The sequence below is a fragment of the Cricetulus griseus genome, chromosome 4 (assembly GCF_003668045.3).
Source record: "Cricetulus griseus strain 17A/GY chromosome 4, alternate assembly CriGri-PICRH-1.0, whole genome shotgun sequence".
NCBI lineage: Eukaryota > Metazoa > Chordata > Mammalia > Rodentia > Cricetidae > Cricetulus > Cricetulus griseus.
In genome coordinates this window covers 229,242,399-229,265,884 of record NC_048597.1, presented here as the reverse complement: position 1 = coordinate 229,265,884, position 23,486 = coordinate 229,242,399, and the positions used below count along the sequence as shown (strand labels likewise).

The 23,486-nt window shown below is 47.4% G+C and overlaps 1 protein-coding gene across 9 annotated transcripts in view; it reads left to right on the top strand.

Annotated features, from left to right (window-relative positions):
- Nucleotides 1-23,486, top strand: part of Ano10 (anoctamin 10) — a 111,023-nt gene that overhangs the window by 26,280 nt on the left and 61,257 nt on the right. For 8 of the 9 annotated variants that reach the window (XM_027415467.2, XM_027415468.2, XM_027415471.2 and 5 more), the window contains 5 exons: nucleotides 1,898-1,953; nucleotides 2,483-2,557; nucleotides 3,983-4,165; nucleotides 8,332-8,523; nucleotides 10,649-10,777. In XM_027415467.2, coding sequence (XP_027271268.2) covers nucleotides 1,898-1,953; nucleotides 2,483-2,557; nucleotides 3,983-4,165; nucleotides 8,332-8,523; nucleotides 10,649-10,777 — 635 coding nt within the window. The remainder of the gene's footprint in view (nucleotides 1-1,897; nucleotides 1,954-2,482; nucleotides 2,558-3,982; nucleotides 4,166-8,331; nucleotides 8,524-10,648; nucleotides 10,778-23,486) is intronic. The other variant, XM_027415470.2, reaches the window with a different exon arrangement.

The following is a 23,486-nucleotide window of genomic DNA, read 5'->3' as shown; positions in this document are numbered from 1 at the left end:
ACACACACACCCAGCTCAGACCTATGCACATCCCCACCACACACAGACAGACAGACACACAGACAGACACACAGACATACACATACAACCAGCTCAGACCTATGCACATCCCTACCCCCCACACACAGAGACAGAGACAGACACACACACACAAACACAGACAGAGACACACACAGACAGACAGACACACACAGACAGAGACACACACAGACACACAGACACACACAGAGACACACAGACACACACACACAGACACAAACACAGACAGACACACACACACACACACACAGAGACACACAGACAGACAGACACACACAGACACACACACAAACACACACAGACAGACAGACACATACACAGACACACGCACACAGACAGACACAGACACACAGACACACAGACACACACACACAGAGACAGACAGACACACACAGACAGACAAACACACAGATGGACAGACACACACACACACACACACACACACACACCCAGCTCAGACCTATGCACATCCCCACCACACACAGACAGACAGACACACAGACAGACACACAGACATACACATACAACCAGCTCAGACCTATGCACATCCCTACCCCCCCACACACAGAGACAGAGACAGACACACACAGACAGACAGACATACACAGACAGACACACACACACAGACACACACAGAGCGGAGCTCATGTACCCACACATGTACTCATATGCACACATACCCAACGCTTACGCACACCACACATGGCTGCTGCCTTCCAGAGATACAGCTCAGGAGACCTGTGATCTCCACTGATCTCCTGTGATCTCCACTGTGCTGCTGCAGAGCTCGCTATGTAGCGCAACAGTCTAGGTTCTGGGCACCCTGCAGAGCACTACTCAGTGTCTGGTTTTCACCACTGGGCACCATGAATTAGCAGCTCCCCCACTCTCTTATGGACAGGAGGTAGTGATGCTTACCAATACAGTAAAGTCAGTACCATAGCATTGTTTCATGTTGAGGGTAAAATATATAGAAAGTGTCTCAGGGGAACTGAGGTTTGTGTCCTACTGTCATTGAGGATGGCGCAAGAGTGGTTTGCTCATGCATGCATCTGTGGAAAAAAAAGAACCTGGGTAGAGTAGAGTTTAACAGTGGAGTTCACAGGTCACTCAATACTTATACAGTCAAACAAGTAAGTTGTGTTATCCTGTGGGAACAAGTCTGGGCTTTTACTTCATGGATCTAAAACTTGAAGTCTTTATTTGTTCTGTAGTAGCAGCAGCCAGTTTGCTGAGGGCTTTCTTTGTCCTGGGTCATATGTTGTGATCTCCACAGCCACCCAGGCAGTGGCCAGTCCTTACAGCAGGGCAGGAGGCTGAGTAGCAGGGGTAGCATGGGTGGCCTGAGGTCAGGTAGTGTGCACCAGTGCAGGCCAGTCCTCACTGCAGGGGCCCATATAGTGTTTTCTGCTCTTGCTGTCTTGGGGTCACTGTGCTGTGACTGTGTCCCCATTTCTAGATGAGACTAGAATCTGAATTCTCTTGAAGCTAGTCCTTGTCCAAGGGCCCCTGTATAGAAACTGTGTTGCTTCCCCTTAACCGTTTTACTGTTATAGTGTGTAGGCTCTTCTTTGGAGTGGCTGGGTATAGGCTCATTTGCTGACACTTCCCAGATTTATTTTTCCCATAGTTAGAAACAGAAATCATTCCCAACCACAATGCTATTGCAGTGAATGAGAATGCACTATTGTTGGTGTTCTCGGTAGCAAGGGGGTCTGTGCCTAACAGCTGAGCCGTCCAGGGGCTTCTGGTGCTGGGTGCCTCTGCTCTGAGCACAGTCCCGCTGGAGTATCCCATGACCCCACATCTGCATCGCTTCATGTCTGAGAAATGTCTCCTCTCCCTCTTAATACTGCAGAAAATCACAGATTGGAATCTGCCTACCAGAATCATCTAATTCTGAAAGTGTTGGTGGTAAGTGTCATCTTCTGTGCTGTGGCAGCATCTCTTGGCCAGTGCCACCTTGCTGCCTCCTGGTGTGGGGTGAGAGTTCAAGTCTGTGGGCACAAAACAGCTCCCAGGTCTGGGCTGCTGAGCGTAGTGCGGTCTGGGCCGCCCCCGCATCTCCATGGGGCAGCAGCCTTAGGCTCCACGGAGGGAAAAGGAGAGGCTGTCCATCCCTTGCATGTGCTGCTGGCCTAGGGGATTCTTGGTCCAAGTGGGCTTTACACATAAGAGCAGGAGCCTGGCCGTCTGGTGTGTGTGTGAGACAGGGTGCAGGCCCCTTGCCTGCGGGTGGGGACTGTAAGATGTGTGGGACTCTGTGCCCTTCCTTCTCCTCTTGGCTCCTGTGTCTCTACTCACCTCCAGGGTTGGTAGTTGAGTTCTACCTGCGGGTGAGGGGAAGCAGTCCCAAGCTACTGTCTGCCGCAGGGGTCCCTGTTTTTAAGGGGGGTTTACAGCTGCGATGCAGAGATGCTAACACTGTCTTCCTCTCTGGCAGTTCAACTTTCTCAATTGTTTTGCTTCGCTCTTCTACATTGCCTTTGTCCTGAAGGACATGAAGCTTTTGCGCCAGGTGAGTGAGCTAGCAGAATGCTGGGGGAGAGGGCCCCACAGATGGCCTCCTGCCCTAGAGATGAGTGTGCTGTGTGCCTTTACTTGGCAAATTTCCATCCCCCTTTAAATAATATGCATTAGCACCTGCACAAATGTACTATGCTCAATGGAGAAGTTAGTTAACTTGAGTTCTCTTGCAAAATGAGTCATGCAAGGTGGCAAAGCTGGTCCCGCTCACCAAGGCAGTGCTAATGGTGCAGGTGTCCACAGCCTGTGAGCTCTGTCAGTGACGTGGGTGGCTAGGATAACCTTTAACAGGTCTTGCAAATTTCATTTTGACTTTAGTAACACGTTACACTTGAGAGACTAGCAGGTCTTATGTGGTGCTGTTTCATGTCTGAAATGCCGGAGAAAGTCCTGCCTGCATTTGTTGTACCATCATGTCTGGATCATATAAAACCAATGGCCAATAAGTTGTATTCAGACTATTAATTTCTTTTCTCTTAAAAATTATTTTATGTGATGGGTGTTTTGCCCACATGTCTCAAGTATCTGATACCAATGGGTGGGAGAAGAGGCATCAGATCCCATTTAACTGGAGCTACAGATGCTTGTGAGCTAACGTGAGTGCTGGGAATCGAACCCTCATCCTCTGGAAGAACAGCTAGTGCTCTTAACCATTGAGCCTTCTCTCCAGTCCTTCCAAGTCCTGATTTCTTGTGTGTGTGCACGCACATGTGCACAGAGGCAAGGCTGATGCTGGTGTCTGTCTTGATTATACTCTCCACTTTATTTTTTGAGATAGGGTCTCTCACTAAACCTGGGGCTTGCCAGTTCAGCGGGACTGGCTGCCCAGTGTTTGCCTCCCCTGTCCTGGGGTGCAGGAACTAGCTGTCATGCCCATGTCTTTACATGGGCGCTGTAGGGAACTCGGGTCCTCATGCTCCCACAGTAGGCACTGTACTGAGTCATCTCCACAGCTGGAAACTGTAGAATATTTGTCACACTGATTCCCCCCGCCCCAACCTGGCAATGCCATTTTATAGTAACATGCTATAAAATATATAATATAGTAAGTAAAATATGTGATATAGTAGGATGATTTGATCACAGTCACAATATCAGCTTAACTTTCTCTCGGAAGGACAGGATTGTTCTCTCTCTCCCTCCTCCGTCTCTGTCTCTCCTCACCATGTGGAGTCCTGGGTGGTCTGGAACTCACTATGTAGCTCAAGCCTCCCTCTGCCTCTGGAGTGCTGGAATTAAAGGTGTTTCACCAACACACTCAGCCCAGCTAATTTCTTCTGATATTATTCATGAATCACACACAGCCTTCTAATGCTGAGTTTATGACATCGTACGACTCCATTTGGAGCACTGAAGAACCGTTTGTGTTGTGGTCTCGTCTCCATCTTGCTAAACATGATGCTATGTGTCTCCTCAGAGCTTGGCCACACTCCTGATCACCTCCCAGATACTGAACCAAGTCGTAGAATCTCTTCTTCCTTACTGGCTCCAACGGAAGTATTTCTTGAAGGTGAAGAGGAAGGTGCAGGCTTTAAAGGTGGATATTGACACAACCCTGTATGAGAAAGTCCTCCTGGAGAAGGAAATGGGAACTTACCTGGTGAGTTCCACTTTAGTGACGGTGTGTAACCGTCACACAAGTTCATGAGTGTGTGCTGTGTGCTCATGGTCTCTGATGTGTGTCTCGCAGTTAGAGCTCTACAGCTGTTCCCTGCAGGAGCCACTTTGACATTAAGATGCCTCTGTCCTGACTCTTTAACACCAGAGGGCAAGGGTGGGAGATCCCTTGGCTGCTTCACCGAGAGGAGTGCAGGGACATGTGCTCCAGGGAGACAGGACACAGGGGAGATGGTCCCTGAGGCAGCTCACTCACGACCGCTGTCAGACTACTGCCATTATATCTGTAAGGCCGTTCCTTTAAAAATGGTTTATTTGTTGTGTGTGAGAGAGCCTATGCACATGGAGTCAGTCAGTTCTCGGCTCCCCCTCTGTTGAGGCAGAGTGTCTTGTATCCTTTGCTCTGCAGACCCCAGGTTATCTGGCCAAGAGCTTGGAATCTCCTGTTTCTGTCTCTTGTCTCAAGGTGTGAGTGCTGGAGTTGCAGATTCCTGTCATGGCACCCTGCTTTCTGTGTGGGCTGAGTTTGGGGATTGAGCAGGTCATAGAGCCTGTGCTTTCCCGCCTGCTGGGCCATTTCTCTGCCCCAACACATTTCTTTTGACTGGAGGGTTCCTCAGTTATTTTGAGGAAATACACATGGATTATTAAAGGTTTGGTTGCTTGTAATTAAAAATAAAATCCTTACCTGCTGATGAACTCCAAACCAAATTTATCTCCCAGGTCTCTCTTTTGCTTTTCCTGTTCCCCATGTACTGTGTAGCTCCCACCCCCAATATCTCATCTCATCTGAAAATGGTTTCCACTGAGGGGATACTGCCCGATTCTTAGCTCTGATCTCTCTGGTACTCTCATGTCTTCTTCCTTTATGGAGCATGATTGGGGCAACATGGTGACCACAGTCCCCTCTCGTGTGTGACAGCACAGCCTTGGAGTTATCCTGAGCACTGGACAGTGCCATTATTATTGGTCAGTGACAAATCAGGAGGGAGTTCCAGACTCTACTTTCATGGTCCAGAGTCTGTGTTCTGAGAGCGACACGAGAACTTGGTGTGAGCATTTTTCCCATGGGTGAATAGTGTGATAACAGGGCTCCCCCTTACGTTGCCTACACAGTGCAGCCACTTTCTCCTCCCCATCCAGCTTCTCTGTTGACTGTCTCCACTGAGGTGATGCCGGGCAGGCTTCTGAACTGTCTGCAGGCATTGGGAAGGGAAGATTCAGACCCGCCCTCTCTGGGTACCTTTGCTCCTCCCTGAAGTCAGAGGTTTGGGACTGCATGCTCCCTGGATGCCACATATGAGTCTGAAATACTGTTGCCAAATTTTGGAAGAAGGCAGTTTGTCAGATTCTAAAACTATTGTGAAACACAGCTTTTCCCTTCACTATAAAAAAACCAGAGAAATGATAGAGGAGGCGAGGAAAATAAGTCTCTGTGTCCTCAGCAAGGGCAGTCTCTGGGTGTTCTGACCCCTGACCCCTGACTCCTGTCCCCTGCTGTTGTTCTTGCACCTGCTGCTTTGTATCTACATATCTATAAGGATTTCCACCCCCCCCAGCTGCTGATGCCACCCAGCCAGAGAGTCATCATCACCAAGAGGACAGTGACAAGGCTTGCCAGGATTGTGCCTGGATGTCTCTCTTACACTTAGAGGTTTTCTGATTTGGACAATGTAACCATTTTTAAAGGTACTCTGTTACTGTATCATTACTTCAGTGAGTCAGTGAAGTGTTTTTCTGTCTTAATTTCTAGTATGATAAGCATCGCTAGGTAGGACTTATGTAATGATGGTCCTAGCATCTGCAAGAACACTTAAGAGTTGGGACCAGAACTCTTAAGAACAGCGGGTGTGGACTCTTCCTCACCTCACTTCTCAAGGCCCTGGCCTTTATGACAGGACCCAGTGTGATTTGTTGATGTGCCTATGTCAGGCCACAGCTGAGCTGGGCTGTCCCTGTGGGTCAGTGTTCTGAAGCTGTCCCTTGTGCCTGGCACCTGCTTCAGGTCCAGTTCTGCCTTTGCTGACATGTGTGGACAGTGTTGGATTTGTCTTTACAGCAGGCTTGCTGAATCTCCCTAGTGTCCAGCACTTGCCTGTTGGTCTTGCTGGACTTTCTGTGTAGACAGCCAAGTCTGTTTTCTTTGTCTTGTCTTCTCTGTGATTCCATCTTCTCACTGACTTCTCACAGTCTCTCCAGTGTAAAATGTACTGATGGTGAGGGTATGGTCACCTAGAGTCACCTTGTGAGGCAAAAAGAGCTGGACGGGCTCCCCATCCAGCCCTTTGGGGTATGATGGAGAGCTCCCTGCAGTGGATCAGCCACTGTGGTATGGGGAGGGGGTTCCCTTAGTGGGGGACCCTAACATACCAGAAACTACCTACTCACCTCTTGTGAGGGAAATTGCACGTCTACATGGATTTGACTGTTGTGATCATAACAACGTGATTCCAAATGTACACACAGACACACAGACACACACACACACACACACAGACACACAGACACACAGACACACACACACAGACACACAGACACACACACAGAGACACACAGACACACACACACACACACACAGACACACACACACAGACACACAGACACACACACACACACAGACACACACACACACATACACACAGACACACAGACACACAGACAGACACACAGACACACAGACACACAGACACAGACACACAGACACACAGACACACAGACACACACACACACACACACACACACGCACACGCACACGATGTCTTGCAGTAGTTGAGTTACCTCTTCTCTGAGGTGTGTTGTCTTTGGTTTGGGTTGAGGCTGTCAGTGCTTAGCAGGTCGGCAGCTCTGCCTCTTCAGCCTTTGCTTCCTGTTTGCAAAGCTCAGCTAGCGGTGGGATGACAGAGCCCTTTGGGTTGTGCTCCAGCTCCTGGTGCATATGACAGTGTAGGCTCCGGGAATGCTGTAGTTTCAGATGGCCTGTGGGTGTCTTGCTACTCAGCCTGCCTTGGACCCATTGTTCAAGACAGACATGATGTAAAAACACTCAACAAAGACCCAGGAGGAGCTTTTTAGCCTTGGAAGGAATTCTGGAAGCCAACAAAAGGCAAGTGTTTTGGTTCTATGTGGGGTGTTCCAGGGCACCCCAGCCAGGTTAGATAATGGCTTCCCTTTGAGACGGGGCTTTGGGAGATCTCTAGCTACACTCTGTTCCTTCCGATAACGATGCAAGCTGTGCTGCCCCATGCTAGAGTACGGGATGAAATAAAGCTAAAATGCTACACAATTTGTTTTTCTCTTAGCTAAACATTGTCAGCTTACAGTTAGATTCCAGGGAGGCACCACGGCAAAAGCTGATCATGGTGAACCGTTGCTGCTCCGATGGAGAGTTGTTACGATTTCACTGGCGTCATCATTATCAGTTTAAAAAGTCACTCTAACTTCTTAATCTATTAACTTTATTGTATGTGCATGTGTGTGCTTATTTGGAGGCCAGAGGACACCTGGCTGGTTCTCTCTTTCCACCATATGGATCTTGGAATCAAATGCAGGTCTTCAAGCTTGGTAGCAGTCTCCAATACCCAGTGGAGCATCTTGGCAGTTCAAGTTCAGAGCATCCTGGGTGCCTGTGGATCAGGATACCCCCTCCCCCAGCAGTGTTTCCCTGTGTAGCCCTGGCTGTCCTGGAACTCACTCTGTTGCCCAGGCTGGTCTTGAACTCATAGAGATACACCTGCCTCTGCCTCCTGAGCTGGGTTAAAGGTGTGTGCCACCACTGCCTGTCAAGGCTATCTCCTAACTGGATTATTAAGAGCAGCCGTGTTCACATTTTCTGTTGTTTGCCTTGTGGTGGGGTGGTGGTGGGGTGGGTATCAGTTCAATGATTTGTATATGAGGAAAACAGGCAACTAAATAATTTTTTATTTTTATTTCAGCAACTTAGTTCAAAATCATCTTTAAATGTGTATGAATTTGTGGTTGAGAAGGAAGGGTTGGAGTAGACCCTGAGTTTTCATCTTTAAATTTGTATGAATTTGTGGCTGAGAAGGAAGGACTGGAGTAGACCCTGAGTTTTTAGTAGATAAAAACCATCCTTTGCAAGCATTGCATATTTCCATGTGACATGAGCACTGCCTTCTGTCTACATTGCAGGGAACCTTCGATGATTACTTGGAGCTGTTCTTGCAGTTTGGCTATGTGAGCCTTTTCTCCTGCGTTTACCCGTTAGCAGCTACTTTTGCTGTGCTAAATAACTTCACGGAAGTCAACTCAGATGCCTTGAAAATGTGCAGGGTCTTCAAACGACCTTTTGCAGAACCTTCAGCCAGTATTGGTGTTTGGCAGGTAACTACATGAAGAACAATGAAGAAAGATCAATCCACAGTCCATAACGCTAAGGTTTTCTTTATTCAGATAACACCAGCCAAGTGCAAGCCAAAGTGGGACAGGGGCAGCAAGGCAGCCAGGCCAGAGAGAAGGGAGAAGGGAGAAGAGGGTCTCCACGTATGTGCGGTCCCTTAAGAACCATTCCTGTGTCACCTTAGACTTCCCCTCACCACGCCCTCATGGGCGTGTCCCCGCACACTTGTCCAGGCTACTTAGAGGCGGGGCTACAGTGTCTCCCTATAGAACAATGTAAAAAGCTAGTAGCCTTTGTTGGGGAAAAGAAAAACTCTAAAAGCAGAAAATGTATAAAACCCAGAGCACCCCTAAAAGTTACAAGAAAATAAGCTCAAGATTATTATCGATAAGAAAAACACTAAAAACAGGGATCAGATAGAAAACAAGTGTCCGGCTTAAGTTCCAACATACCAACAATTACACTAACTATAAATGGCCTAAAGTTATGGATTAAAGACGGAGATTGGCAGAATGGATGAGAATGTGACCAGATATGCATTGTTTATCAGAAGCAATTCACAAAGGATAATATAGACAGGTGAAAGTCACAGGAAAAATAAGGAAGCTTCGATGAGAAGGAAAGAGGGGAAGTGCTAGCAGAGGAGAGGAGCAGTCTGCCATGAGAAAGGGCCAGATTCTCAGAGAAACATCAGACTGAAGTGTGTATGTATCAAGCAACAGTTTTAAAAGTGGGATGAGGAGAGAACGTGAACAGAAAAGAGAAGTAGAGGAGCCCTATAGTTAGAGGTGAAAGCACTCCCTTCCCCAAGGTAGAAGAAGAAAGTCACCAAGGGTGGAGATGGCTCAGCCTGATCTGCAAAGTGAGTTCCAGCCAGGGCTGTTTACACAGAGAAACTGTCTCAGAAAATAACCCCCCACTGTGGAACAGCTCATGCACACAGATGGGACAAGTCAAGCTGAGACGGGTGCATAGCACCAGTGTCTTCAATCTGTCTGTGGCACTGTACTGCAGTTTCCAGACAAGTTTCCTATGTGAGGACGGCATAAAGATGAGGGGGACTTATATCAAGATGCACAGACCTTATGCATGAACTTAGATACCTCATGAAGATATGACTTCACAAAATTTAGACTGTAGATCGGTTTCACTGAAAATACCAAGCGACTTAAGGCCAAACAGTTCAAATAATGCCATTGGCTAAGGGATGTGTAAAATCACTTTTGGTGTTCACTAGGATTGGAATTACTGTCTAAACCAATAAGAGAAGGGTAAGGACTATAAACATAAACCAGAAGGGACAGATAAAATTGTGTTTGGAGAAAATATGGTCTCAGAATCGTGTCCCTGGGAAAACCCAGAGAATTAACTGAAGAATTGCCACAAGTAGCAAAAACACAGTAACTCACAAAGTTACTCTATGGGATAAAGTGACTACTGTGCACACCCTTGGCCATTGGAAGAGGAAGCAGAGGTGCAGTCCTTGTACTTGTTAGGGGTGGCTTCAGTTATCAGGTGGCAGCCACCAAGAGCTTTACAGTAACAGAAAGGAGAGCACAGAGGTTCCCCATCACCACTCACTGACACACCATGGGACACATGGACCTCCTGGTGGGACCCCAATCAGTGTTCTGCAAGTCCCAGTGAAGCCTGGCTTCTGTATTTGCTGACATTCTACAGGGACTTTGGTTCATGCCCTCAGGAAGGGACCATGGCCTATCTGGAGCTTGGTTATATATAGCTAAGCCAAGAGGGGTGGGTGACTTATCAAAGTAGGACAGACTTGTAAAATTGCTGGTCTTGGAGACGTTGCCTGGTTGGGGTGGGACGCACTTTTCTGAGATGGTCTTTAATTCCCCTCATAAACAAGCAGGGGTGAGTGAGATAAAGAATGCTGCAGGTGTGCCACACTCAGCCAGGCCATCCTCAGGTGTAGTCAAGCTGCAGCAAGCTAAGATGTCCACTAATGGGTCAGCTTTCTTAAGAGGTTTAAAATGTGTGTGGATTTTGTAGATCCCAGGGAAGGGCTTACCCTTGGGGGAGAGGGGTCCAAGTAACATGAACATGGCTGTTGCCACCATTAATGCCACGCCTTTTTTCCCCTTTCAGTTGGCTTTTGAAACGATGAGTGTTATATCTGTGGTCACTAACTGTGCTCTGATTGGAATGTCACCACAAGTGAACGCCGTCTTTCCAGAATCCAAAACAGACTTGGTTTTGATCGTGGTGGCTGTGGAGGTGAGTGAAGGTATCCAAAGATAGGCCTCTGCTGTCCTCCTGCAGAGCTGCAGCTGCAGTCTGTGGTGACGAGCATGCCTGAGTGGTAAGAAGGCAAAGCCTGTCAGGACAGCAGATTGCAGAGTGCAGGCTGTGCCCTGCTGCTTCCTGCCAAGCTCCCAGGAGGAGCCTTCTAGACACTGCCAGGTTCATTCATTGGAATAGGCGTCTGTGGATTTAACGTGTGTTTTTAGCTTGTTCTAGGAAAATGTCCCTTCTGTTTTCTTAAGCAAACTCTAAGAAACTCTTGTTGTTGGTGTAAGTGTTACAGCTCTGAGGGGAAAGGCTTCCCCAATGGAAGTGTTACAGTTCAGAAGAGAAAGGTATGCAGGCAGCCAGGAGCCAAGGGATGCTATAAAGTCATACCACACAACAAACCTCACACAAGCGATTTATTGGGAGAGAAAAACCCAGGAGGGTGGCTGCCTCTGCTTGGGTGAGCAGTGGCAGAGAACTGAGCACAAGATGTAGGGTGGGGCCTAGCCTCTCTGCCGTGTAGGAGTTGAAGTCTGGGGCTAGAGCTGAGCCATTGGAGCTCCTTAGGCCTGAGCCTCAAGGGGTCAGGCCTGGCTGCCAGAGTAATCTAGGGGTGCAGCCTATTGGCTGGAGGTCTCTAGGGGCAGGGCTTACAATGAACATCTTTGAACTCAGCAGGGAAAATTGTGTCCCCTCCACCCTAGTTGGCATGAGTAGCCAACAATTGGGGCTTTCTGCCTGGTTCACTTTCTGCCTGCAGCTATATTCACTGTGAAGCACTCAGGCTCTGTGCTAATTTGTACAAAGGCTGACATGAGATGCAGGTACTCTGGCCACATTCGAGTGTCTCACTTTTCTGTTTGTCATGTTTTGGAACATGCTGATGATTTTCAACACCAGTGAACGTTGTGCCTTTTCGTGAGCAGTTAAAAATGTCATACTTGTGGAAATGTATAGAGACAGAACTTGGTGAGACTGTTGAGTAGCATGTTGTACACCCAAGGCTTCTGGATTGGGGACTGACAAGTAAATGAAGTTGTGACCTTGTCTTAGGGTTTTTATTGCTGTGAAGAGAAACCATGACCATAGCAACTCTTAAAAAGGAAAACATTTAATTGGGTGGCTCACACTTCAGAGGTTCAGTCCATCATGGTGGGAAGCATGGCAGCGTGCAGATGGACATGGTGCTGTGCGGACAGACAGACTCGAGAGCATGCTGAATGTGCCTTTTTATGGGTTAAAGGTTAGAGGCTGACAATGCCATGAAGTTCAGCCCACAGATCAAATCGGCATCCAGTAGTTCCCTCAGAAGCCACCTCGCTTCTGAGACGTCCCCTCCGTCTCTGATGTCATTTCAGAAATGCAGAATCACAGTGAAAGTGCAGTTTGTGAAGATTTTAAGGGGCCACACAGTCCACACATCCAGTGTGGGTAACATTCATGTTTTCCAGCCTGCTGAATGCTAACAGTTTCCCCTGTACACCGGGGGTTCCCCCTAAGGTGGAAGTAAGCTGGCTACTCACGCTGGGAGCATGCCTGCATTCCTAGTTTTTAGGTTCTAGTGATCAGTGAGTCTGTTGTCTCTGTTTACATTTAATTACTGGTTTGAAAAATACTCCTTAAAAGCCATTTCTTATGGATGAGGGGAGAGTAAGTTAATATGATATACGCGCCCTTACTGGTTAGAAATGGAACTGTCATCTGTGTGTCTTACTGCAGGCCCTCTGAGAGTGGATGGGGCTCTCAGGGCTTATTTTCCTAGTTTCAGACATAAACATTGTAAGCTCAGTGCAGATAATTACTCTTTACCTTATACCAGGATTTCCTCACTTTAAAACTTTCTTGTTGTGTGTGTTCTCCCTCTCTGGAGTGGAGTGGGCTGAGGTAACAGATCGCTTGATACTGTGGTTAGTGTGGAGTCTGTCCCTGAGCTTCCACTTGGAGCGCTCGCTCACCCTGTCCTCAGCTGCATGCCCTGCAGGAGCACTCTGGGAAATAACCCACAAGCATCAGGGGTGAGCAAGGCTTGCTGCCAAAGGTGAGGTCTGAGTGAGGCTGCCTGTGTGAGGCAGCTAGCATAGAACCAAGGTGTGTCACAGGACCCACGGGTGTGATTCCAACTGGTCAGTGCACCATGACGCTCTTGCCATCATTTCTTCCAAAGGTCATCATGGCCAAGTATAGCTGAGTGAGAATCAGTTTCCCTCCCCCTCCCTCTCTCTCTGTGAGTTCCAGTCCTTGGGGTAAAGGTAGAACTTTGGCGATGAACTAAAGTGGCAGGCGCTGAGCCTGACCCACAACAGGACATTGGCGGCCTCATCTTTTAGCGGTCAGTGCCTGTGCCTGCATGGCCATGGATGTGTCCCCAGTTGTGCGCCTCCATAGACAACACTCACATGCTTCCGTTTGTGTCACAGTTCACTCCTCACACCAGCCTCCCGCTCCTCCTCTCCTCCTGGGTTTGTTTCCACACCTCAGTCCAATCCTCCCCACCCCGCCCCATCACTGACTCTGTTCAGTCTCTCAGCATTGGCGTGGCCTGAGCCCAGGCTCCTGCCCTTTCTCACCTACACTGTGCTGAGTGTGATTCTTGTATCACCTGGCTCTTTAAAGTGTGCAGTCCAGTGTTCTCACCTGGAGTCTCACAACAAGCCCTCACTAGGCGCGTGGCTCTCCTGCTGTCTCTTCTTTGACCCATAGTAATAGTTAACTTCATTGTCACCTCAACAGGACTTAGTGACACATACTCCTGGGTGTGTGTCTCCAGACAGGACGAGATCAGGAGGGCCCTGGTGTAAAGAACAGATTTGCAATGCTTTGGCATTATTGGGAGGTGGTGAAAGGTTGGAGATGAGGCCAACTTAGGGCACGTAGGTCCCTGGGGTTCTGTCCTTGGGCAATAGCTTGTTGTAGCCTCTTCCTATACTGTATGACCCTTTCTCGGCTTCCTGTTCACCAAGAAGTGGAGAACGGCTTCTACTTTGTGTTCCTGCTGCCAAGATGCTCTCCCTGAGCTCATGGACTCAGGAGCCATGACCCGAATGCTCCAAACCATGAGCCCCAAAGCAAATCCTTCCTCTCTTAACCCATGTACGCAAACATTCCATCACGGCCATGAGAAAGAAGGCAGCAGCACGCCGTGTGTCTGCTCTTGGTGTCACCTCAGGATGACATTCTGACCATGCTCATGTTCTGTGTCAGGAAAGGTGCCCCAGTGGATTACAAAGCCTTCCGCTCGTCCCGCTTCCCGTTCTGTGCAGGACGCCCCAGTGTCTTGCATGCGTTTAGCAGGGACATTTGCAGACCTGTGTGGTCCCCACTGCTTCCTCTCCAAGTGGAGCTCCGAGCCTGGGCAATGACCGTAGATTCTCCAGGAGCTGAGAGGTGTGTGCTGAGTCATTTCCTGAGTGGTTTCAAGTGATGAAGCAATTCATACTAAAGATTTGTTCATGAGCAAATGAATCACATGTTTTCCCCTAGTGCTCTTTGTGACACTTATTTGAGAATTTCAGAGTTATAGTTAATATGCTTGCTGACTATACTTTTCGGAAGCATATTAAGAAAACCTTGGCGTGGGGGGGGGGGCGGGCTGTGAAGATGACTCAGAGGTTAAGAGCACTGGCTGCTCTTCCAGAGGTCCTGAGTTAAATTCCCAGTAGCCACATGGTGACTCACAGCCATCTATAGTGGGATCTGATGCCCTCTTCTGGCATAAAGGTGCACACGCAGATAGAGTACTCAGACAAAATTAAAAAAATAAATAAAAAGCCTCAGCAAAATCTTAGAATTCTATTGTTTGTAAGAATATAACTTCCTATTTAAGAAATATGGAATGGGGGCTGAAGAGATGGCTCAGAGGTTAAGAGCACAGGCTGCCTTTGTAGAGGACGCAAGTTCAGTTTCCAGCACCCACCCTGGGCAGCTCACAGCCACCTACGGCATCCGTCTATCCACAGTTCTTTGTCTTTTACTGTGTTCAAATGCATCCCCTGCTTGTGAGAAATTGAACCCCAACTACTTGCAGGGTTAGCCACTCAGTGCTTGTTGGCTGATGCTCTTCAGAAACACAGATTCTTCGAATTTAATTCCAAGCTTGACCAGGAAGGGGCCCACAGCCAACTGTGCTGTCCATGGTCTTCACCTTCCAGAGCTTTGCATGGGTTGGGTTTTGGCTCTTCTATTTGGGTCCTCTTGGATGAGATCATGGGCTGGATTCCCCACACATCTGTGCCTGTGGTTTTGAGACAGGGCCATGAGAGAGCCCAGGTTGGGCTTCAGTTCTGAATCCTCATGCCTCACTCAGCGTCCTGAGGACTAGGTTACAGGTATGAGCAGCCACACTCAGCCTGTCTTCCTATTTGTGTTTATTTATTCTTGCTGGTCTTTTTTGATGTTTCCTAGTCTTACTCTAGGCTGCCCTCATCTTCAGTTCTTATCCAGTTTAAATGTGGCTCTATGGATGGTGTAGGGATAATTAAAGGCATAAGATAAGTGTTTATTTTATACTGAAACATACCAGATACCAGTAAGATATGCTTCTAGCTTTGCATGCATCTACAAACCTGTCCGAGAGAGAAATTCCAGTGTGGTAAAAGGTCTCTTCTCTAACCTCATCCTCTAGATGGCCTGATTGCTTTTCCCTCTGGAGGGTCAAGTCCAGGCTCCTCCAGCTTCTGGAAATGGTTGGGATGTAGGCTCTGTGGACAGTGTCTGCTTGCTACGTGCTTATAAAGAGAGATTCCCCCCAAAATTTGTTTATGTATGGCATTCTTGTTATTGCAATTGATGTAATTTAATGAAATGAAATCTGATGAACAGTACGGGCTAAGGCAGAGCCGTCGCTTCTGGGAAAACCTTTGGAGAGACTCCATGAAGACAAATTGGTATCAGACAGGATAAGGAGGAGGCAGTTAAAGTGATGAGGGGGAAATCGTAAAAATCTGGGCATGTTCCAGATACGGCTTTTACCCTGCTTCCCAAGTGTCTTCAAGTTTTCACTCTTCAGAGGAAACCAATCTGGGAAATGTAGTCATTGTCCTGGGGTGTGGTGGTTAAATCTTGACTGCCACCTGGCTGAGGAGGACCTTCCCTGAATGGGCTGGTGGCCACTGAGCAGAGCCATTCCTCTCTGCTTTCTGACTCCAGAGGCCATGTGGCCAGCTGCTGTTTGCTCTTGCGCCATGTGTGTCTCCCCCCAACCCCTTGCCACGCCTCTCTCTACCACCAATCCCCCCACCATGTGCCCCCACCCACACCATAATGGATGCCCCTCCAAACAGCAAAACAAACCCTTCCTTAGTTGCTGTTCTTGGATATTTTGTCACAAGAAAAGTAACTAACACAGGGGTCTCATTTGTGCACAACAGACAGGAAGACACTTCCTCATGCGTGTGCCATACAACACAGAGGGGGACACAGTTCTGTGACTCCTGAGTAAATTTTTGGATTCACTGAGGAATTACTTGTTTCCTCGAATCATCTGAATGGACTTCTTGGGGACTGCTGAATTCCTCGAGGGTTGGCCTTTTGTCCTGTCAGTGAATGGCAGATGTCTGCTTTTACCCTGTTCCAATATCCACAGACCTTGGAACTTAGGTCAGTGCATTTTTTTTCCTTTTTTTGCATGTTCTTTTTAAGTATGGTTTTGATGACAACCATTTTACAGTTTATTTTGCGTTTTTAAGATATCATGGTGGTTAACCTATTTCTTGCACTAAAATACAGGCAAAGGAAGGTGCCCACTGTGGAGGTGATGCATCTTCATTCACAGTAGTATTGGTTGAGAAAATACTAAGGCGGAGTAAATGAGGAAGCTCGAAGCCCACAGTGTCAGAGTCACAGGCGGGATGTTAGATGGATCTGCAGAGAGCCACAGAGCTTTTGGGCTGTCAGGCTCTGGGGATACTCACGTCTCAGCCTTCTCTGAGCACCTTTGTCAGCGTGTCCCCTCTTTCGCTAGTTGTGAGCCCCCTTCAGTACCAGGACAAGGGCAGCAGCCCTCTGCTGAGCGCCTGACCAGCTTCCCTTTCGTGTACCTTATGATTCTAGGCCATGCTCACCTGCTGTCTTATTCTGTGGAATGGAAGAGAAAGAATGCATTTTGAGTTTCAGTTTTTTTTCCCCCCCTCGAGGATAGAAAACACATTTTATTTCAGAAAACTTGAGTTCCATAAGAATTTTCTGCCCTTTACAGTAGTGCTGGAATAGTAAGAGGCTTTGTGTGGCCAGAGACACTTTGAAAAGGGCTGGAGAATGATGGCATCAGAGGCTGGGGATTTTCTTGAGGTCACTGAAGGCGTGAGTTGGGGGCTAAGGACCTCTCACAGCTTCGCTTTTCATTTTCCTTTGTAAATGTGAGCTCAGCACCTTACCTTCCCATTACAAGCATGAAGCTCATCCCTGATGCAGCCAGTGCAGGCTGACAGCCATTATCCGCCCCACAAGGCTCTCCCTATGTCTGGCCCCACTGCTCCCCAGTTCTGCCCCTTCCTTTGTATTAGGCCAGGAGACTCCCCATCCTCTGGCGGCTCCATTTCTGTGGAATCAGCTTTTGGCATCTGCCTCCCATGCTGCAGAGCTGTGGAGCTGCTGTGGTAGCCAGTGATCACCAGGACTGGCTCCTGGAAGTCAGGAGCGGTGATTTCCTCCCACAGCCTTCTGCTCTTATACAATCTGTGGGGTTTCACCACAGCCCCAGCTGAGGTTCTGTTCTGGAGGAGAGGAGAGAACAGAACTATGCTTCTTCCCTTTCCAGGAGGGCTGGCACTTTAAAACTGTTGTCTCGGGGCTTGTTTTGAGGCTTTCATCTCGGTGTAAAATGCTCTTTAAACCTGGGTTTGTCCAGGTCTAGTCAGACATCACTTCAGGAACTCATGATAGTCCCTGTTACTTTAACATGCTAGATTTGCTTTGCTTTGCTGAGCCGTCTGTCCTTCTGCTCCTCCAGCTGATCAGTCAGTAGCTTCAAAAGGGCTTTGGTTTCTTTTGTGGTTCCTAAGGTGCCACAGTGCAGACAGGATCAACCCAGAAGCTAGGGAGAGCGGCAGTGTAAAATGGTGCTGCAACTGCAGTCTCTCCTTAGTTAGTAAAACGCATTCAGTGTGATTAGAAACTAGTCTTTGTAATGTTGTTAAACGCCACGGGGCGCAGTGTTTGAATTTCTAGTGTTACATATATCTGGTAAAAAAAAAAATGTTCCAACTGCTCTCTCTCTCTCTCTCTCTCTCTCTCTCTCTCTCTCTCTCTCTCTCTCTCTCTCTGTGTGTGTGTGTGTGTGTGTTTGTGTTTTGTAAGTTGGGCTCAAGCTGAGCCTGAAAGTCAAAACTGTCTTCTGGCAGATTGGGTACAGGTGGATGACGAGCTGCAGAAGGTAAGGCACTGCTGTCCCCAAGCTTCCGACCAGCATGAGTGCCCAAGTGACCACACACACAGGCTTCTATTGCTCTTTCCACATCAGTGCCTCCAACAAGCTAATTGGCACCATCTGTGCTGATAATGAAGTCCATGGTGTGGCTGCGGGTGAGAGGCACTCTCTGAAGGAGTTGACCATCAGGGTGCGAGGGGAGCAGGGAGGGCTTTTTTGTGGATGTTCTCTGCTAACCAGCCATAGAAAGGGAACTGAAAGGGCAAGAGTAGCCAGGGACTGTCCCATGCTGAGAGCTCCATAAGGGCCTGTGGTCAGGATTATATAGCAGAGCACTTCCCATCTGCGTTGTCTGCTGTGTGTTAGACTTGCCCTGAGACTACAGTAATATTGCTCTGCCTGAATTGGGTGCCTCTTCTTTCAGTGCTCCTGACTGGTATGATTTGCCATCTGCCTCTCTTACCATGGGCTGGTAATGCAGCCAGCAGCACTGTGACCCACACAGGCTGGCAGTGCTACCATTGAGCACCCTATTCTTGGGTCTCCAGTACAGTTCCCGGACTTGGAGGCTGCTGTGTCACTCCCATTCCCAACCCTCCTTCAGAAAACTCACGTCATGGTTGGGAGTGTTGTCTATGTTGCAGCTATGTTCATGCATCCACACCCTCACCCCGCAGATACAGACACCCCCCCCACACACACACACTCACTCACACTCACAAGTGAAAATAACAGAGGGTATCTGGTCATTTTATCCACTGTGAGAAACGACTGTTTCCAGGCATTCTTTCTCAACTCTCTTGTCTTAAACATATTTTCAGTCTAGTTTTTAGAGAAACTGTGTTCCTAAAAGAAAACCTCTGTGTGTATGAACACAGGCGCTTGCACACCATCGCACATATGTGGCTGTCAGTCATCACCTTCCTCCTCATTTGAGCCAGGGTGGGGTTCACTGCTGTGTACCCAGGTTAGCTCATCCACGAGCTAGCTGACCTGTCTGCTTGTAAGAGTGCAGGGTCGCAGGTGTGTGCTCCCGGGTGTCTTTAGCTTTTTTAGGGGATTTGAACGCAGGTGCTCACACTTGCACAGCTGTGGGGAGCTTCATTTCCTTGTTTCTTGATATCTGTCTTTTGACACCATTTCATTTTTATGTCAGTCCACAGCATATGGAAATTGGAGAGGCAGTTCCCTACAGTAGGGTGTTCTCCTTTGTTTAATTTCCTGTGTGCCATCTTTGAATAGTAATGCAGCCACATGATTCAGAATTCATAAGGCTCAAACACGGAGTTTGTCTGTGCTACAGAGTCCCTGCTGCACACAGCATGTGTGATTGGTTCCCTGTCTGGGCTTTTGTGGTATTTAAAGTACAAATATCAAGCACGGTTAATCATGATGATTGGAGAATGGGCTGTAGTGGGTTTGCTTTATACTTAATTGTCTAGAACACATGACAGTCTTACATGTCAGCTGATCCGATGCTGTCAGTTGTTATCACGTGCAGTCTATGGTGGTGTACAAAGCAGTTTTGACCTTTTCTAAGAAACCTATGTTCCATGAATGATTGACAGGCCAAGGAAGGTGATTGACATATTTGTCATCTCAAGTCTGGGCCGGTTGCACTTTCAACTTGACAAGAGCAGAAATTGCTTATAGACAACAAATAGTCTGCCTTGCTTTCACTGGCACTAGGATTGGGCTGCGGTCAAAGCAAAGGACCAGTCTGTTTGTAGATTTATTAGGTTTAAACATTAAGAGCCAGTTAGAACTGTCTCCAAGAATTTTTTTTTTTTTTCAGTATAGCTCAGCAAAGGTGCTGGATTAGGGAGCGTCGAGGCTTTTATGAATAAGCTTCAAGGTTAAGTGGATGAGCAGTGTGTCCACTCTGACCTGCAGATCCCTCTTCCAGGGGCTCATGTGGGTGGCCCCTGGAGCACCCTGCCCTGTCCTTCCGGCTTTTAGCCACACACCCCCTTCCCTGCCGCACCTCCCCTGTCCGAAACCCCCTACTTTGTTTCTCTTGACTCTGATATCCACTTCTTAGTTGAAACCATCCAGCTCCCACGGGGGCGTCCCTGCTGTGGACCCCCATCTTGTTCTGTTCTCAGGCATTTTGACGATGACCTGGCCTGGGAATGATCAAAGGCGCCTGACCTCACCACAGGGCACATAGGCAGAATACAGAGAATGGCTGTCCAGTGGAATGGGACAGCAAGACACAGGACTCAGGACACAGTGCGGTGAGGGTTTCACCAAGAGCAAGATGAACATACACAAGCTCCAGTACGCCCTGGGCTGTCTAATCGGCTCCATGATTGCAGCTGTTGGGAGGAATGGGTTGTCATTCCTTTTCTTTCATGAGTAAAAAGCACTAAGATAACACGAATGAAAACTTTGTTTCTTATCCCTTGGGTGGTTTCTGCAGGTGATTAACACTGTACACCCATTACAGAGAAGTTTCTAAGACTCTGTGTGTTCAGACTCGTAAGGTAGCATGAAAAGCTAATTCTGTTGTGTGTTTTAAAAATTAAGGGGGCTGGAGGGATGGTCAAAAGCCCTGGCTGTTCTTGCAGAGGATCTGGGTTCAAAACTACTCAAAGACACACACACACAAAAAATTAAATAAATAAAAGAATATCAAAACCAAAGAACTTTGAGAATCGTATATGTTTCTTGACAATAGAGACACATCTGTGGATGTTATGTTGTTTACCCAGTGAGCAATTCCACAGCCTCCTTTACAAAGTGGAGACTGCTCAGGAGCAGGCCTTTCCCTTCCATCTCTACTCCTCTCCTGGTGCAAACCACTCATCTTCTCATATTCAGTGTAAGATCCATCCTGAACTCAGCGCGGATGGCAAAGCAGTGATGGTTGTCACTGTGTTTTCCAACTCCTTGCTAGAATTTGAGGTTTAAATGCTGGGTGTTAACAGTGAGGGCAAAGGGTGACCAGCTGAGCCCATTCCCTCTGTGGGGTCTGTCACCTCTGCACTGGACCTGGGTTGAATATTCACACTGATCTTGGCTGGTTGTGATGGCACCCCTGTCCTGTTGGCAAGGCACCCGGTGCATCGGGCTGGCAAATATGAATTTACAGGGTACATCCATGGTGACTTGGTGAACGTTTAGGTTTCCTGGGTGAAACATCACCAGACTTGGGCAGCTGTTGACTCCTTCGTTATATTTTAATTACCATGGAAACGACAGAATTTTGAGATCACACATTATATTTTTTATTTCTGAGACCTGCTATATATATTTATACAAATTAGAAAGCAGAAGCAGCATACAGTAACTTTGATTTCATATTTTAAAATATTAATGTCAGAAAAAGGCCTTAGAATGTGCATCAAAAGGTAAAGGGTATCTGAGCTGTGAACGTCTTGTTCTGTGGCTCCCCCCCCTCACCCTGTTCTCATTAAACCACACTAAAAACTGCTGAGCCCAGCACAGGGGAGGATGAATCTGAGGCTGGGAGTTCAAGGCCAGGCTGGTCCAGACACTGAGTCCAGGTTAGCCTGCGCCACACAAAATGAGGTCCTGTTTCAAAGGGTAGAGAGAGGAAAAGGAAGTTAAAAGTTTCTCAATGTAGGGATACAGTTTGCCGTAGATGTTGGTCCCAGGAATCTGTCATCTGGTTTTGTCTTCAAAATAGTGGAATATGGTGGGTGTATCAGAAGTTAGAACTAAAACCTATCCTGTGGCCACAGGGGTGTGTGTGTGTGTGTGTGTGTGTGTGTGAGAGAGAGAGAGAGAGAGAGGGGGGGGGACAGGGATGGGGGATGGGGGACATGGAGGGAGAGGGAGAGGAGGGATGGGGAAGACAGGGAGGGAGAGTGAGAGGGACTGCATGCATTTGTGTGCCCTTCTCCCAGAGCTGTTGGTCAGTCACACTGCATGTGCAGGTGTCTCCAGGAAGTTGTGACCCGTGGTTCCCAGTGTCTGTCACCTCACTATCTGGATCTGACTTGCTGGGGTCTGCTTCTACAGCTATTGATATCAGATTTGAGTTCCTGATTAAATGTGGGCCCAGAGCTGTTCTTGCTGGACTGGGGTATTTATCTCTATTGTCACAGGAGCCAGAGTGCAAGGCTACCCTGTCTCTTGTCTTGTGGCAGGCTGAGGGGTGGGGCCTTCTCAGCCCTCCTGTGGATCTGGCTTTTGTTTCTGAGTTTCTGTTTTTAGAGGCTGTACACTTGGAGTTATATGATTGTCTCCTTATCTCACTGGAATCCAGAGCACTGTGACAATATTTTTATGTCTGGAAAAAATGTATTTATTTAGGTGGTTTTGGACAACTTTAATTTCAACATAATATATTCACTGATAGATGAAGACAAGCACTTCATTTTTTGTTTAGTTTATGATATTTTTAATGTTATATGAATTACATGTACTCTATTTTATGCCTAGGTCTCCTCAAAATCTGTTCTTGTTAATGCCATAGTAACTCTTGATATATTGTCCACAGTGCACATGCCAGACATGGTGCAGTAATTTAACTGGATAAAAAGAGCATTCTGAAATTGAATAAATATAATTATTCTGAAATTGAAATTTTTGTAAATATACAGCCATCGGCAAATGTAAAAACCCTCCCTCAAAATCTACCACATAGATGAGTTCGTAAGTCTGTGATTTAAATTCTGTATGTGTGCCCCCAAGCCATGGAAGAGCAGCATTGAGTGTGTCCTGTGTACATGTGCATGCATGTATATTCATTGTATGTGACATGTGTACACACCTGCATATGCAGCTGTGTGTTTTAGAAATAGATTATTCACATTGTTGGAGTAAAATATCAGAATTTATATTAGACCCTGAAAGAATGTAAAGATTTTTATCACTACTTAAAATTAAGCTTGGAAAAGAATGCAGTGCTGTATTTTGTAACTTTTGTGGGGTAATCTAAGTAAATATTCAAGTTGTTTTGGACTCAAGTGCAGCGTAGATAGGTAGATGGATGGACAGATAGATTAGTGGATGGATGGACAGATAGATTAGTGGATGGATGGATGGATAGATAGATTAGTGGGTGGATGGATGGATGGATGGATGGATGGATGGATAGATAGATTAGTGGGTGGATGGATGGATGGATGGATGGATGGACAGATAGATTAGTGGGTGGATGGATGGATGGATGGATGGATGGATGGATGGATGGATGGATAGATCAGTCATAGGTGCATACACACATACATATCTGCTAATATACTAATTGTGGATGTCAAGCTTGATAAATTTTAGATGTGGCCACATTCATTCAACAGATATTTTCCCAAAAGTCCCTGTGTGCTTTTGCTGGTCACCACCACCCAAGAGTAACTTCTG